This window comes from Drosophila suzukii, chromosome 2L (genome assembly GCF_043229965.1).
Source record: "Drosophila suzukii chromosome 2L, CBGP_Dsuzu_IsoJpt1.0, whole genome shotgun sequence".
Classification (NCBI taxonomy): Eukaryota; Metazoa; Arthropoda; class Insecta; order Diptera; family Drosophilidae; genus Drosophila; species Drosophila suzukii.
Window position 1 is genome coordinate 23881730 of NC_092080.1, and position 15668 is coordinate 23897397.

Consider the following 15668-nt stretch of genomic DNA (forward strand, 5'->3'; position numbering starts at 1 on the left):
TCCGCAGCCCGCTCCCCCCTCCCCATCCCCTCCGCCTCCCGCTTTCCATTCCCCGCCCACTACGGCCAAACCAAGTCAGCCATAAAATGAGCGCCGAGCAAAAGAAGCAAGCCAAAAAATCAGAATCAGTTCAATTGCAAATTGAAAATCCCCTTACAACTTCCGTTTCCGCTATGCGAGGGCCATCACTGAGAGCAAAAGCGAGAGCACTTGGAAAAAAGAGGTACTCATAATGATAAAACACAGTTTAAATAGTTTTTAGATACCTATATATATTTTAATGGTTATATAATTATTTATAATGTTTTAAGAGGAACCATTGTTCTTATCAATAAAAAACAAACTAAAATGTTCTTGAAGCTGCATCAAGAACGGGTTGTTCTTAAAAAAATCTCATCTGATTTGAGTTAATCACAAGGTTTTGCACTCCAAAAATATTATATTTAGAATCAAAATATGTAAATGTAGTATGGCTTAGAAAAAGCTTTTTGAGATATATGGGTGTTTTGCTTATAAAACGTAGTTTATGATTTTTAGCTTAAGTGAACTTTTTAAATACTAGACTTCGTGTTTATACAAAGAACAGTTTTTAACCCTAAGTAAAACTTACCTTTAGTTTAACATGCGGATGAGAAAACGGCCGATAATCTTCGATGTAAGTCAACCAATAAAGGTTTTCCGAGCTGCACACTGATCTTTTGGAACACGAAATGTATTTTCTAATAAGCAGTAAAATCTATGTAAATTGAATGGGAATACTCTTTTTGGAGTGTGTGGCAAGCCCTTGCGAGTGTGTGCGTGTGCTTACGAGCGTTTTGTATGTGTGTGTGTGTGTGGGGGGGAGGTGTGGGCGTCTGGCTGCCATGACAAACGTGGCGTATGAGCAATGCGCGCTAATTGGCTGCCATTCGATGCTCGCTCCGTTCCGTTCCGTTGGCAGCGCTCTGGATCTCAGAGCAGCAGCCGAGTATCCTTGCTCCGCATCCTGCCACCCCGGCCCGCCCCCTGCGCCCCTCGTGTCCCTGAACCATTTGCCATTTGCGAGTTTCCAGCTGAAAGCTGCTTGGGCTCAGCTTGGGATTGCGTTGCTGATGGCGGAGTTTCACAGGACCAAAGTGCAGGGGAGGATGACGGGGTTGGGGTCCTGGGGACTTATTGCATAATTTGAAGGGGTTAAGCCATTGAGCTTTAATGCAAAATTTCAATTGAACGTCAAACAGTCAATTCGCTTTAGCGGCGATAATCGTAAAAGGATAATGGCGCTAAAAGCGCATAAAAAGGCAGCAGTCAGGCGGCAAGGACTTCTGAGCCAACCCCACTGCTGGGTGTGAGTATGTGGTTGTGCGGGTGTGTGGGTGTGTGGGTGGGTGGGTGAGTGGGCGAGTGTCTTTTTCCTTTTCCGTCTGCTGCTTGGCCTAAGTGTGCACTCAATTAAAGGATTTCTTTTCGGGACAGAGGCTAACGGCCACACAATATTGGAATGGTTAGATAAGCTCTGCGCCACTCGTTATCCTCTGCCAGATACTGGGCCCTCTCCACATTTTTAAGCCGCTTTTCCGAGTATCAGACGGGCCAAATGCAAAACAGAAGCATGCTTGAAAACTCGGGTAAATGCCATAAATATAAATGCTTAAATATTTTCCTTTGGATTATGTAATGTGCGTAACTACATCTCGACTTTTTAGGGTACAACTGTGTCTTTTACTTTATCTTTTTCTTACTGGTTGTATAAATATTTTGTAGGTTATAATGTACATCCAAAAAAGTTCTTGAGAATGTATGTATAATATTCATATTTTATTTTATCATCGAATAATTTATATGCATATTTACGCCTAATCTTATCGCATTATTGATCTATGACGCTGCAGTTCCGATTAAAGAGGACTGTTTAGATATTTAGCTAATCTAAGCCCATTAATCAAAAGCTCTTGCTGTTGAATAGGCAAAAACGGGAAGCACAGAGATAGTTCCAGTTAGTTTTAATACAATTACTTACCTAAATATTTGAAAACCAGAAAGATTATCAGTTGGAGAAACGATCTGCTTATGATTAGGATTTATTTTTCTTCTACAGACTAGTACAAAGCGTTCTTGAGACTTTTCTCTGATATCCATCTGTTAATTTAAGGTCTCAGCACCCAATCCTTAACCCATGCCCCCAACTCACCGCAATCGCTGACAAGTTTAACCCAAATAGGAAGCGTGTGCCGAGGCCAAGGACATGATTCAGTGCTTGATTTTGTTGTTTCTGGTTGTTGTTCCTTAGCCGCAGGGCCAAAAGGATATCATAAGCACATAAGATGATGAAGTTGGAAGCGGAACGGAAAACCCGGGATGAGAGGAGAAGCAGGGCGCAGCAAGGACATGTACAAATGGCAAAAAAGGGGCGTGGGAACAAGGATGAGGGCAACTTAATTTGCAACTTATACGCAAAATCCTTTTGATTTTGTTATGTCGCCGCTTAAAGGTCTCCAGTGTCCCCTGGAATATCCTTTTTGGCGTGTATGTGAGTTCCCCAGCTCGCCTGCAGTTATTTGCCAAACTTAAGGGTGCAACCTTTTTGCCTTGTTTTCCCTGATTTTCAACGTTCCTTTCGGCTGTTCTTCGGTTTCGGCTTGGCCAACTTTTCGTTTTCGGTGGAAAAAAGGTCCGCTGATCATTGTCCTTTTCGGGCCTATCCATACACACGCACAAAACACACATAGGCGGGACCTATCGGGCTGCTGTTTAAGGGAATTTAAATTAAGCCTATGCAAATTCGCCGCAGGATGCTTTTCTTTCTTCGGCGCCTGTTTTTCTTTATTTTTGTGAGAGGATGAACCACCAACTGCTGGCCGTATTAACGCCGCATTATGGCTGCAGTCACGCCCTCTTCTCGGATCTTTTCATTTTATACAGTAAGCCAGATAAATAGGAGGGCCAACTGGTAAATGTTCTTCTTTTAAAACTTAAGTTAATATAAATATCAATTTAAATATTTTAGGACTAAATATAAACAGTAAAAATAATGAAAAAGGTTAAATCAAATTGAAACCCTATCTTCTTGTTAGAAATTTTTTTTTATTATCATAGAAATACGATTTTTATCGTTATTCAATTAATTATAAAATAATAAAAAATGCCAGATCATTTCTGAATTAGGTATAACTTTAGAAATTATATAGAAAATTTTTTATATTGTATATTATATTTTGAATTTGAAGTTGTCTATTCTTTTTAGCATGGCCGTTCATCCAGTTTGTACTGTGCACACATGAATCAGCGCCTTAATGTATGCTCTGAAAAATGCTATGAAAAAGTTTTTGCCATAAAAATTTGCCCGCTTCTTGAAGCGCAGCAAGGGGGGACTGAGCGGAAGTGGAAATGGAGAGGAAGAGAAGGTCCTTTGCCACTTGCTGCGGCGTGTCGCCTGTCACACAACAACTGCCCTATCACTCACTTTCCCCCACCGCTTCTCCGCAGATAATGAAATTGTTGCGAGCAGAGAGAAAGGAAACTTTTGGCTGTGTTCTGTGTTCATCAGGCGAAGGCAGGCAAACATTTTAAATACAAAAGGATATGCGTGGGCCAGGACGAGGAGTCCTTTTACAGTGACATTGATGAAACGCTTGAAATTTACTGCGCTTGCGACCTCCTCACATCCCCCGCCACGCCTTCTCTTTAAAATAAAGTAAAACGCACTCTGAGAAATAAGTGGGTGATTTAAAGGTAAGATACATTATATTATTTATATTTATATGCTGAAACAAACAAATAACCTTTCAAATTTTATTTTTCCTTTTAGGGGTTATGTTATAATATTATTCCGACATGTTTTTAAAAACCAGTTTTAAAATGGAATCATTTTTAAATGAAATTTATTTAATGAAACATGATTCTTATTTATTAACTTTAGTAATGTTTAAGTGGTTTTGTGGATACATATTGCTAAATATTTGTCTGTAAATATCATCTAAAGGTTTTACAAACAAAATCAATTAAATCTATAAAATCAGGAAAGTACATTCGTCTAAAACATTCACGTTTTTATTAGCAACAAGATGTCAAGTCAATGTGATAGCGTCTTAATAAAAATTTATTAATAATATGTTCCACCTCTTTGGAGTGAAAAGTATTTTGTTGAGTGCCAAGGAGCCACTTTTTATGTATTTTTTTTAAACTTTGTGGTTTGCCCGCTTCCTGGTCCTCGCTTTGGTCCTGGTTCTGTTTCTGCTCGCCGGCATTGTTGTGCTTACTTATCCCTGTCGAAAAATTTCCGAAACTTGGTGGAGCGCGTCCTTGAGGGGGTTGGGGTGTGGGGTGTGGGTGGGTGAAAAGGGGCGGGCGACTGAGTGAACGAATGAAAGGGAGCTCTCCAGCTCGTAGTCAGTGCATTTAGTCAAAAGTGATTGAAAAGGCATTTTGTTATAATGCCAACTTAATGACAACGAAATTACACCAAAAGCCAAGCCAGGAAAAAGCACCAACACGGCAACAACAATCGCCGCTAAGCAAAATGAGTTTCCAAATACTTTGAGGCCGAAACTTTGTCTCCGCCACGCATAGAGCCCCCGAAATACAACAATTTCCCGGCATTTTCCCTGGCTGCTATTTTTAATAGACTCCGTGGGTGGCCGCCTTTTCCGCCCGCTTTTCCCAGACCCTCGGCTGGCCTGTCATGCTGGCAAAGCGTTTTAATTGTTTGTCGTGGCCATAGATTTCGCAGAATGTTTAAGTAATCGAATCAAGGCTGAAATCTTCTTTAAGATTTACTCGGTGCTGAAACTGATTGCGAAACTTTCGCCGACGGCTGCTAAACTGATAGAACTGAAGCTGAAGTGGGATAATTAAATTGGGAGGAGAATGAAATGCGCAGCTACTACTCTTTGCTTAAGGAAGAAGGAGTGCATAATCGGAACTGAAATATATGCATTCTAATTTAGACAACCAAAGAACTGATGATTGTTAAATACTTATTGGTGAAAAACCAAGCAGATAGTTAAGATACTTATTTAATATTCTCATTACTTTTTTCAGTATCCGTTCACTCACACCCACTTTTTCGCTTATAGTCCCAATTTCGGAACAAATCGAATATGTATTTCCTGCTGCTTGCACTTCATGGGCTCGATGAACTGCGAAATCCTGAAAGTTTTGCTGCCCTTCATTGTCAGGCTCTGGGTTAAAGGGCAAAAGAGTTTCAATTATTCACGTTGAATAAAACGCAGCAGAGCGGACACACACGCACTCATTCATACAGTTCCGGTGCAACTTTTATAATGCGAGTAGTGCAAAAAGAGTTACTTGAGTTTGGTCCAGTTCTCTTGTCAGTAAAGCGTCTAAGTTGTTAGTTACATTCTTACCTTTAATGAAATGTTAAGAACGTTTAATTGTATGGAGTGATATATTTGGTGTCCAAGAAGAATCCCACTATTCTCACCGCTGCTGTTCCCGCACGCACACACACTCAAGCAGAGATTTCTAGGAGCCCGGTGGTAAACTCGGATCTGCATCCGGAGTTCGACTGGAAGCACGTAGCCGAAAAGTATGCTATTGAAATATTTATGCACGCTCGCCTTGCTCGTTTTCTTTGTTTGCTTCCGTCTACTTTGCATTCTTTCTGGGCCTGTGTTTGTGTGTTTGTGTGTTTGCGGAAGTGCAAGTGCAAGTGTGAGTGCGGCTGATTAAACATTTGACATACATATTTCCCTGCTGCAGCGACTAGTTCAAAGCGCATTAGACATGCAAAACAAACACGTGCCGACACACCATAGTGAGTAGCGTCCTCCTTCCGACTCTCACCAACCCAGTGGCCTCACCATGGACTTTTGAGGGGGGTTCCATTAAAAAAACGGATTTTTTTTTAATGTTTCTTCTTGTTTAATGATAATAATTATGAACGTAATAATTATCACAAATTAATTTTGATATAAAAGTATGCGACTCAATTGAACTCGGAGGTTATGTGTTTGAGTGCATATGTACATCTAAACACCTTTATAAGATCTTTCAAAGCCTTACACACAAAAAATCGATTGGTAAAATTGACCAATATAATAATAAAACGATCCCCAACCAAGAATGGCCAACTTTACCCATCAAATAGTTACTCTTACTCTTAAACGGAAGGGTAACTATAAGAAATAGTTGTGTAACTATAAAAAGGGTACAATGGACCCAACCCAGGAATTGTGGTTAAATAACTATTTTAATAGTTAGCCAACCCATAAAATATAGTAAGTGAATTTTATAGTGAACATATACTTGTATGTACCGTCACTGAAGCATGACTTCCAGCTAGTGTGGAAGTATGTTGAAGACTTTAAAGAATAAATGTTTTAAATAAAGTCTTAACTGTTCAGAGTTTGGCATGTGACTTTATGTGTACGAGACGCTGGACCCAGTTGGGAATTATAAGCAACACATTTGGGAAAAGTTGTAAGGCTATTATTATTTACTTTTGTGTGGAAGTTATTACGTTAGGGTAACTATTTCTAATAGTTAATCAAGCATTTACTATTGCAAAATAAAATTAAAATTTTTTTTATGTTTTTAATGACATTGGTAAAAGAACATTTTGAGTTAGTAACACAAAAACAATGTGCTCGCTCCAAAACAAAGTATATTTATATAATTATAATTATAATACTATTAAGTATAGTTAGGAAATGTGATTTTCGACAAGTATACGAACCTAAGGAAATCCCTTAAAACACTTTTGAGAGGCTCTGTCCTCCGAAAACCCCTTAAGTTCGTCCCTGCTCAGTTCGCTGGCCTGTGTGTCGCATTTTCCTATTAGCAGGCAGTCGAGCAATTCGCAACAAAATATGCAAATTCAGCCAAGCGAGTGAGCCCAACTCCTCTGCCATCTCGTTCCCTTTCACGCCCCCTTTTCTCTCCCATGAAATCCGCCTTTGCTGGGCATTTGCCGCATTGTTTTTCTGTCTGTTTGTTTGATACCGCCTGAATGATTTCCAGCCGAGCATTTGCCAGACAAATTTCCAGCACGTGATGCAAAAAAATAACAATATTAAATAACTCCGACACAGGGAGAGGGTAAGTGTTCAACGAAATTAAAATTGGGGTGGAACATCCCAATACTTTTAATCACCTTTGTAACAATCTCTTACGTTAGTATTTGTTCTTACGGCACATGTTCGTTCCGGAATTCAAATAAATTCGGCCCTTACCGTATACAAAAAAACAAATATTTTTTCTTATTGAAGAATTACTGTATACTCAAATAAAATATTCTAGAAAGCAGGGAATAATTGAAAACGAGCGATATAAAAAAGTCGCATAATATTTGAAATTACTTTTTTATTTAAGGATTTGAAACCGTAAGAAAAAGAAGGAATAACGCTAGCGGCGAGTGGCTCGACTATCAAATTCCCTTTACTGAGCACATGAGATATGGAAATATGCAAGGCAGAGCGAATTTTTCCGAGATCGCAAGGCGCAGCCTAGCGACGAATATAATATTTGGCCATTTTTTTAGGTTAATCGATAGGTATTGACAAAACCAATAAATTTATGTTACAATTTTTAATCTGCATGTCTTATCCCGAAATTCTAGCTCTTATAGTTTCCGGTATCACGATATTTTACTCTAAAGCCCCAAGAACATGTAATATTTAAATTACTTCTAAACAGTATTTGTTATCTATCACTACAGTTTTCCGTGCACCCATACAAGGAAATCTATTCGGCATTTCAGCCCTTTATTACCAAATATAGTATCTAAATTTGAAACTTTTTACAAGTCAACATAAAGACACCATATAATTGGACTAGCTTATCTGACTGCTGCAGGTAATATTACAAATCAAAAACTTAACATTGAACTCCCATATTCTTGAACACATGGAAATTATATTTTTACTTAATTTTCAAAGTATAAGTTCAGTTGAATTAAAACCAATAGCATCCGAAGAAGTTTCCTAATTTGTTGGCAAGGGTTTTCGTACTGATAAAACTCCATCGCAACCACTTGCTATGGCAGCTTACTCACTCGACTCACCATTTCCCCTTTTGTTTCAATTATTCCTGTCTTATCTTGCCGAGTTCAGCTCCCCAGACTCTGGGAAAGTGGACCTGAAAGGAGAATAGAGCTCAGGACGACAAGAGAAATGTTATGTTGGCTTTTAATTGAATTTTGAAGCCGCATAACTGAAATCGCAAAGCCAGCCAAATCTTGACCTCCGCTCCTTTTTGCCCCTTTCATTCGACAGGCAATAAAAGTGTTGTAAAAATTTCGCCAAAAGTAATTTGTGCTAAGCAAGTTGGTTTTCCAATCGAGGATTTATCGAATGTTTTACTGCCCTCTCTTAAAATATTAATGCTTTCTATGTGTAAAAACACCAAAGTCGCTTAATAGCAATTAAAACATTGTGATTGATTGCAACACAGTTTTTAGCCGTTTGATATTTTTTGATTTATTTCGTAAATTAATAAAGTGGAGTTTAAATCTTGGACAAGAAAGTTAAAGAATGAGGCAACCAAATGTATTCATTTCTTAATACATGATCCTAAGAAAATAAGACAGAATTCAAATCGAAATGTAAGATATGTACCCAGTCTAATACCCTTACGATAGTTCTGTACCCTTTTTAGCAGCCTTAGTTTTTGGTGGGAAGCTACCGGCAGATTACAAGCGATTGCCACTTGGCGATAACGCTGCCAACAGCTCGACTCAGGACCCCATCCCCTGATCCCGCCCCCTTTCCTGCCCTTATGGCCCGGTCAATTAGTTAGCGCATTAAAGGGGATTCCAGAGCTTTCGAGGAACTGAGGCAGGAGCAGGACTGGCCGGTCAAGGAATTTATTGGGCTCCCAAGTCCAAGTCGGTTATCGCTGTAACCGGGCTGCTGGATGGCGGGGGAGGGGGTCTTGGGAACCATTCTCGGATCGGCTCGGATTCGACTCCAGTTGAGTCGTAATTGACTTGTTGCCAAGTAATCGTTGCCTGTTAACTGCTGTTGTCAGGGGATTATCTACAGTTCAGTTGAAATCGACTGTTCCTCACCGGCATCCTCGGCCCCACACAAACACACTCATAGGCAGCCCAAGTCAAAGTTCAGTGAAGTGCATAAAAAGTGAAAAACAATAAACATCATTGGGCTACTACTCCTGGAGTGCGGCCACCACGGAGCTAGGTAAGCTGATAATTTAAGCAAAAATTGATTTTAATTGGCGCTCTCCATCTTTTGTGAGATAACATTTTAATTGGTAGAGGACAACAATTTACATTTCCTACACGGGCTTGTGGAAATAGCCATTTTAAAATGGTTTCCTACTTAAAAATAGTTTATTTATACTGCTTAGCATATCAGACCTTTCCTTGTTTGAAAATATCTTATCTTAAGGCTATTCCATAGCATTCAGACTTCGAGCTCCAAAGGTTTTTGGAATATTTAGCACTACACATATCCCAGTATTTTGAAGGCACGCTAATTAGACAATATACTTCTTGACGAGGTAAACATCTAGTGGAGATCCCACCCCTTCAACGAAAAATAATTAGACACTAGACCGTGCAGGTAAAAATCTTAAATATTTTTAATCGTTCGGTCTTATTTCAGCAAAAAGTTGCATTTTAATTACATATGGTTTTAGATGCAAGGGTAAATATTCGACTTGCTGAATAAGCTTCTTCTCTTGTTTTTGAGAATATTAGGTGTTTGTGTAAAGAGCTCTTTTTTTCGCTGGACTCGGTCTGTGTAAAAGGTGTATCGTAGTCCGGGAACTAAATATTGTAGAATATTAATTAAAAATAATAATAATAATAATTTGAATAGGCATTACTTACACATGTAAATACATACAAATTGTAAAATACTCAGTAAATTATTTTGTAAATGGACGGAGATTAAGAAGTTTTATGAATGCATATTGAGCTTTCTAGTGCTATATGTCTGTTTGAATTCCTCCTACGGGCACAGACGTTGAAGCACCTGGCTGAGGTCGTCGTGGACGACTTGGTTCTGGTGCGAAATAAGATTGCGAGGGAATAGCCGCAACCTGTGCCTGCTGCTGGTAGAAGTCGTCTCCGTACTCACTGACCTCCCGATTGCAGATTTCATTCAGTCGCTTGTACCTCTCCCGCCGGGCCTCCACCATGTAGAGCACTCCAGCCGGCAGTAGCAGCACAGCTCCGACCACGCCCAAGGCAAATGACCAACCCATGTCGTTGTTCTGCCAGCCAGGCATCCAGTCGCGGGAATCTCCTTTGGCCCCGAAAACGACCACGGCTATAAATCCGAAAACCGAGCCCACCACCTGGCACGATCCAATGGCTAGCAGCAGCCCCATGTATCGGTCATCATCACGAGATGTGCGTAGGAATGCTATGGTGAGTGGCACGGTGATGAGGCACATAACAAAGCAAAGCGTGGCGAATATTTGGACGCTTATGTAGAAACCAGGCAGAAGAAAGTCGTGTATGATGTAGTACTCCTCTTCGAAAACCCACATGCATCCGTTGAAGCGGTTGTCATAGAATCTGTGTATGTCCTGGAAGTTCTTAAAACAAACTTCCCATAGGCCCAGGTTGGTAAATCGCGGATTGTTTAAGCGACCGTCTGTGACCAACCAATAAGGAGTTGAAAACGCGATTACAAATAGGAGAACAGAAAACACGGACACGCCGAGCGCAACTCTCGTGCTGTAGTTGGACGCCCCCATAACTATTTTCGACAAATATTGTTTATTTAAATGAAAATGGTTTATAAGCACGCCCAAAGTGTGACCGACACATTAATATGGCATTTTCAAAAGATCAAAAAAATCCGTCAAATTAGTGTCGGTGGCTTATAGCCTTTTCCCACAGAGTTACTTCCACTATCAGGCATACGATCATCGGATGGTCCATAATAGCCCCTCCCCACAGAGAGCATGCGTGTGCAATGCAACAGTTGGGATTTCTGACAAAGGTGAACCCCGACTCCCTTGAAGCACACACAGCAAAAATATATGTTTTCGTTTGCAGAACAGATAAAAATTTTCGCCCATACATATCGAACTGTGGGTAAGTTTAGAATTTAGGGTTGCACCGAAAAATCATCGCCTAACTATCGCATAAACACACCATCAAATTTGGATGTGAATCTGGAAAAGAGTTTAACTGAGTCTTATTTTTAATAACTAGAAGCGATTAACTGTTCTAACTACAATCACTTTTACGCTATGGTGGAGTTTTAGAATTATGGAGTTATGGGATTAAGTCTGTTTTTTTCACATAGGTTTTGCATAGGCAACTAAAGTTGGGCAAACGTAGAGTGTTGGTTGAGTTTGAGTTTGGTTGAGAGTATTTTTTGGTATATTTAGTATTTTTTGCCTATTGTCATCACTAGAGAATGTGCAGTAGCACTCGAATATGTTTTTTTTGGCACGACTCAGCCTGACACAAATATAATAATAACTCCAAAACTCAACTCTTAAGATGGCGTCCCAAGTACCATTGGCTAACCCATTTATCTGGTTATGTCAGCTGTTGTTTCTTTTGGTTTTAATACGGAGGGCAAGCAATCGATTTTTCAATGTTGTCCTGCCATGGGTCGAACAGCGTGTTGTTGGCCGCGTATGACCACACGAATCGAGAATCTACCAATAAAATGGAATTTAAACTAATTTATTATTGATACATACAAAAACTTTCTTACCTTTCTCTTTCGACATAATACTGTGTCTTATTCAAAACAGCTGTTTTTCTTTTTCTCTAGTAATGGGAAAAATGTAGGAAAATATCGAACGCTCAGCAGAACACAATAACTCCACCCTAGCGTAAATAAATAGCTATACACTGAAATGATTTTAAAATTTTGTACGTAAGTGTTCAGATCGGTAAAGTATTAAATATGATATATTATGATGCATTGATTGTTGCGTACGGCCATGAACCAGACGGTAATATATGGTCACTTCAAAGGTAATTTACTCAGAAAATATACTACATTACTTTTCTTATTTTGTTAACCTTAAATATGATATCAAATATATCAAATCAAATCGATTTCAACCAACAACCATGATGAAATTTGTTTTGAAACAACGATGGTGTGACCAATTTTATTGAGTTTGGCTGTCCAAAGGACATTGTCCATGCAAGGAGGGAAATGTGGAACGCAAATAACGCCCCTAGTGGATGATAAGAGATTGGAACCGTTCTTAGTTTTTATCACCTCCGCACCTTTGGCAAAGAAGTATCCCCACCCACACCAAAACCAATTTTCGCCATCGGCACAGACCAGGGCGGTTAGGAATCAGGCAGCCATGTGTCTGGAAAAGTATCTGAGAAAGATCAGGAAATCTGTTTACAAGTAAAGAGCCAAAGGATCAGGTATAGAGGGCAAAAAGGAAAGCACAAATTTATAAATAAAGATCCAAATGAAAATTTCAGCATCTGTGCTAAGTGCCTCCGACTCCTAGAGCTTAGAAACGAGGATAAGATAACGTGAAACCCATGTGTCCATCCTCGAAAGAATTATTTGAACTTATTTATATTAAACAAATTAATAAAGGCTAACGTGGTTCATTATATGTATGTGCTGATCATAATTTAATTAAATTTTTGTATATTTTTATCTATATATTTATAAGATACATTTATTGAAATTCTTTTTCGTATATGCTTGATTAACTGAATATATTTATTTATGAAAACCTATTTATATTTCTTTCCGCTGGTACATTAATACATATTTAATCGAAGCACAAAAGGGTACCAATTTGTAGGGGATTACATTACCAGGATGTGACGCAATGCCACTATGCTTGATATCTTAAATATAAATACATCGTTTTAGCAATGTGGAGTTATCTCGCGCATTGATCGCGGAATACCTGATTGAGATGAAAAAACGAAGAAGGAAATTAGAGTCTTGTAAGAAAATGAAGAGCGACAAATATGTAGCATGACCCTAAACTGAGAAAATGTCTCGGGAAATAACACTTAGGGTAGTATAGTCGTTTAGAAAATGTCTAGGAATATAAGCAATTAAAATTTCAAGTTAAACACGGGTAATGACCGATTGAACAAAGATGCAATTCACAAAAGTCTCACCTAACCAGACCTTCGTGGCTATCTGCCACTAGCTTAATGTTTAAAATAACCCTGTAAAACGCATGTAGATATTGTGGTGTCGTGTGCTCCAACCTCTCCTCCCCCATCGAACCCCCAGCGCTCTCCAGATAATTGGTTCTGCAACGGTCGAGAGTCCTAGAATATTTACCTGGTCCTTCGGCCATCCATCCATCATCTCCCCAACATGCTCAATCTCTGTCTGGAACCGGCGCACCGGAAGTGTGGCCGCAGCAATCAACGCGCCAAGTTGGAAGCCCACTCATCCGCTCCTGGCTGCACTGGCGGCCATTTTGGGAGCTTAACCATAAATGTTGCATTTCGCTTTTAAGCTGCAACCTAACGATGTGTGTGTGGCAGCCGATGGAGGAGGAGGCGAGGGGCTCGCAGAGTTCGAGGATGAGGCTTACCAGCAATTTGGGTTGGCTTTTCCCCAGCCAGCAGGGATGGGGATGCGAGCTGGTAACCAGGCAGCATCTGGCCACCTTTTTACACGTGCCTCGACTGCGCCGCGTCCTTCAGCCAACCGCTCATCTCCGGCTAATTCTCTATGCATTTCAGTGCCGCAATTCAGGAGGAATCCACCTGCCATTATGGCCCACACCCCATGACCCCGTCCGCCATACGCGTATCCCTTTGGCCGGAGATGTGGTCTATTTGAATCTTCCACTTGTTGGCGCCCAGTTGGGTATTGGCATTCTTTGAGAGCACCTGGTTGGGGGTAAACATTTTCTTCGCCTAGAAGCATTCTCTGATTAGTTGCATTTCGGACAATGTATTGTGCTATAAACCTGTAACATATTTACTTTGTACTTCTCGGTTCAAATTGTTTGGTACCATGAGTTCTTAAGTTTAAAATTCGGGTTTTATTTCCAACCCAGAGTTTGCAGTTTAAGTAATATATTGATTTGTAAGTTATTTAAGAATACTTTTTTGAAAATAAGTTGTCTCAATTTCCGTAAAAGTCTTCTCGGTTTTAAGATCATAAGCGCTTTCGATTTTAAGAGTAAATCTTTCATGATTTTTATAAAATATCTCTATTTCACAGAGACGAAACTGTTCTTGATTTCAAGAGCGATTTCTTCTTGATTTCATTTATTAAGCGTGATTGATTAAATACAATACATTAAATACAAATGTACCATGATGTAAGACCTATGTACATAGTAACTGGTTTAAGTTAAGGGACTATTTGTATGCAGTGAGAGCATCTCCGCTTTTAGCTTTTGACCTTTAAACTGTTTGCTATTATGCGGCCATTTTACACACGCACACGTTGATGCGGTGATAGTGCCACCGCACTCACACACATTTACAACTGACTGACAGCTTGTTTCGTTTTTCTTCCTCCTTTTTCGACCATTCAATGAGCTTTTAAGAGCGCTAATTAAAAATGTGGCAAGTGTAACCAATGCAGACGCCTCCCCCTATTTCCGACCCGCCTTTCATGCCATTAAGGCCTGGCCCGAACGGATCCCACATAATGTGGCTGTCGTCTCGCTTTCTATTGGCCGCTCTTGAGCGTTTTGCGTCTCTGGGAGAGCGCAATTAACGCCTCTGCTCTTGGCATTGGCAGCCTGGAAAAACTAAGGAAAACCACGCTTTTCTTGCGCCCCCCTCAGCCCCTGTGGTTGCTGCGGCTTTGTTTGTGTGGAAAGCGTTTTTAGATTGCATATTTATTAAAATGCAGCTAAAGTTGCAGCACATGAAAGCACAAACGCAAGACGAACGAGCTGAGGAAAAGCTAAAATGTAATAACTCTTGTCGGGCCCCCCGCTTTTCCGCCACCCCCTGCCTCTTGGTTTTCCCGGCTATGCATTTCCGTAAGCAGCTTTTGTCCGCAGGTGTTTTGCCATTGTGTTGGCTCAACGCTTACCGCTCGATGAAAGCGATGCGATGGGGAGGCACTCAGCAAAAAGATACATCCTTGCGGATGCTAAAACCAGATTTCAGCTGAAAATATTCGAGAGTTCCCAATTATAAAAGAAAAAATTTATATACAGTTTCGAGCAAAAATACATTTATTAAAATAAATAAAAGTATGAATAATTATATACAAATTTGTTATTAGATATCCACAATTTTTTGCAAGAACTTAATTACAACATTAAAATTGTAGAGAAATGTTTAAATACTTTATAGTTCAACTATTTTGATTTCGTGTGCACTTTTAAGGTAAAAATAATACTTTAAATATTACATTAATTTATTAATAATTAATAATAATATTTTCATTAATAATTTATTGTAATCTAATCAAAGTCGAATTTTTCCCGTCATTACAATTTCGGCCAGTGTACTTGGCGAGCGTTCGTTTGTTGCCAAGGATTTTTCAAGACCAAGCTGCTTATTATCGCGAAAAAAGAAATATTAAAAATGAGCGGCAACTAATAAGCTTATGGCCGTGCAACCTGGCATCGCCCAGCCAGCCAGCCATCATCCTCGCCGGGCTCTGCTAATTGTGAGCTAATTCTAATTATCAGCAACACATTCGAGAGGTTCTGGCTCTCGTTTTGGTCCTGGACCCGGCTCCTCCGCTCCTCCGCTCCGCTCCTGTCTGGCAGCTAACGAGTGTTTATTAATGGCGCTAATGGCAAGCGACGCCTTT

General features: G+C 39.8%; 1 protein-coding gene across 1 annotated transcript; it reads right to left on the reverse strand.

Annotated features, from left to right (window-relative positions):
- Positions 1 to 9516: 9516 nt before the first annotated feature.
- On the reverse strand, positions 9517 to 10747 carry kune (claudin kune-kune). The gene is made up of 2 exons (XM_017077183.4): positions 9791 to 10747; positions 9517 to 9727 (listed from the first exon to the last, which is right to left on the reverse strand). The coding sequence occupies exon 1, from the start codon at positions 10663 to 10665 to the stop codon at positions 9889 to 9891; it is 777 nt and encodes a 258-aa protein (XP_016932672.2). The 5' UTR covers positions 10666 to 10747; the 3' UTR covers positions 9517 to 9727; positions 9791 to 9888.
- Positions 10748 to 15668: the final 4921 nt, after the last annotated feature.

Excerpts from the sequence above, each read along its gene's own strand:
- kune (XM_017077183.4), bottom strand. The coding sequence starts at position 10,665 with ATGGGGGCGTCCAACTACAGCACGAGAGTTGCGCTCGGCGTGTCCGTG.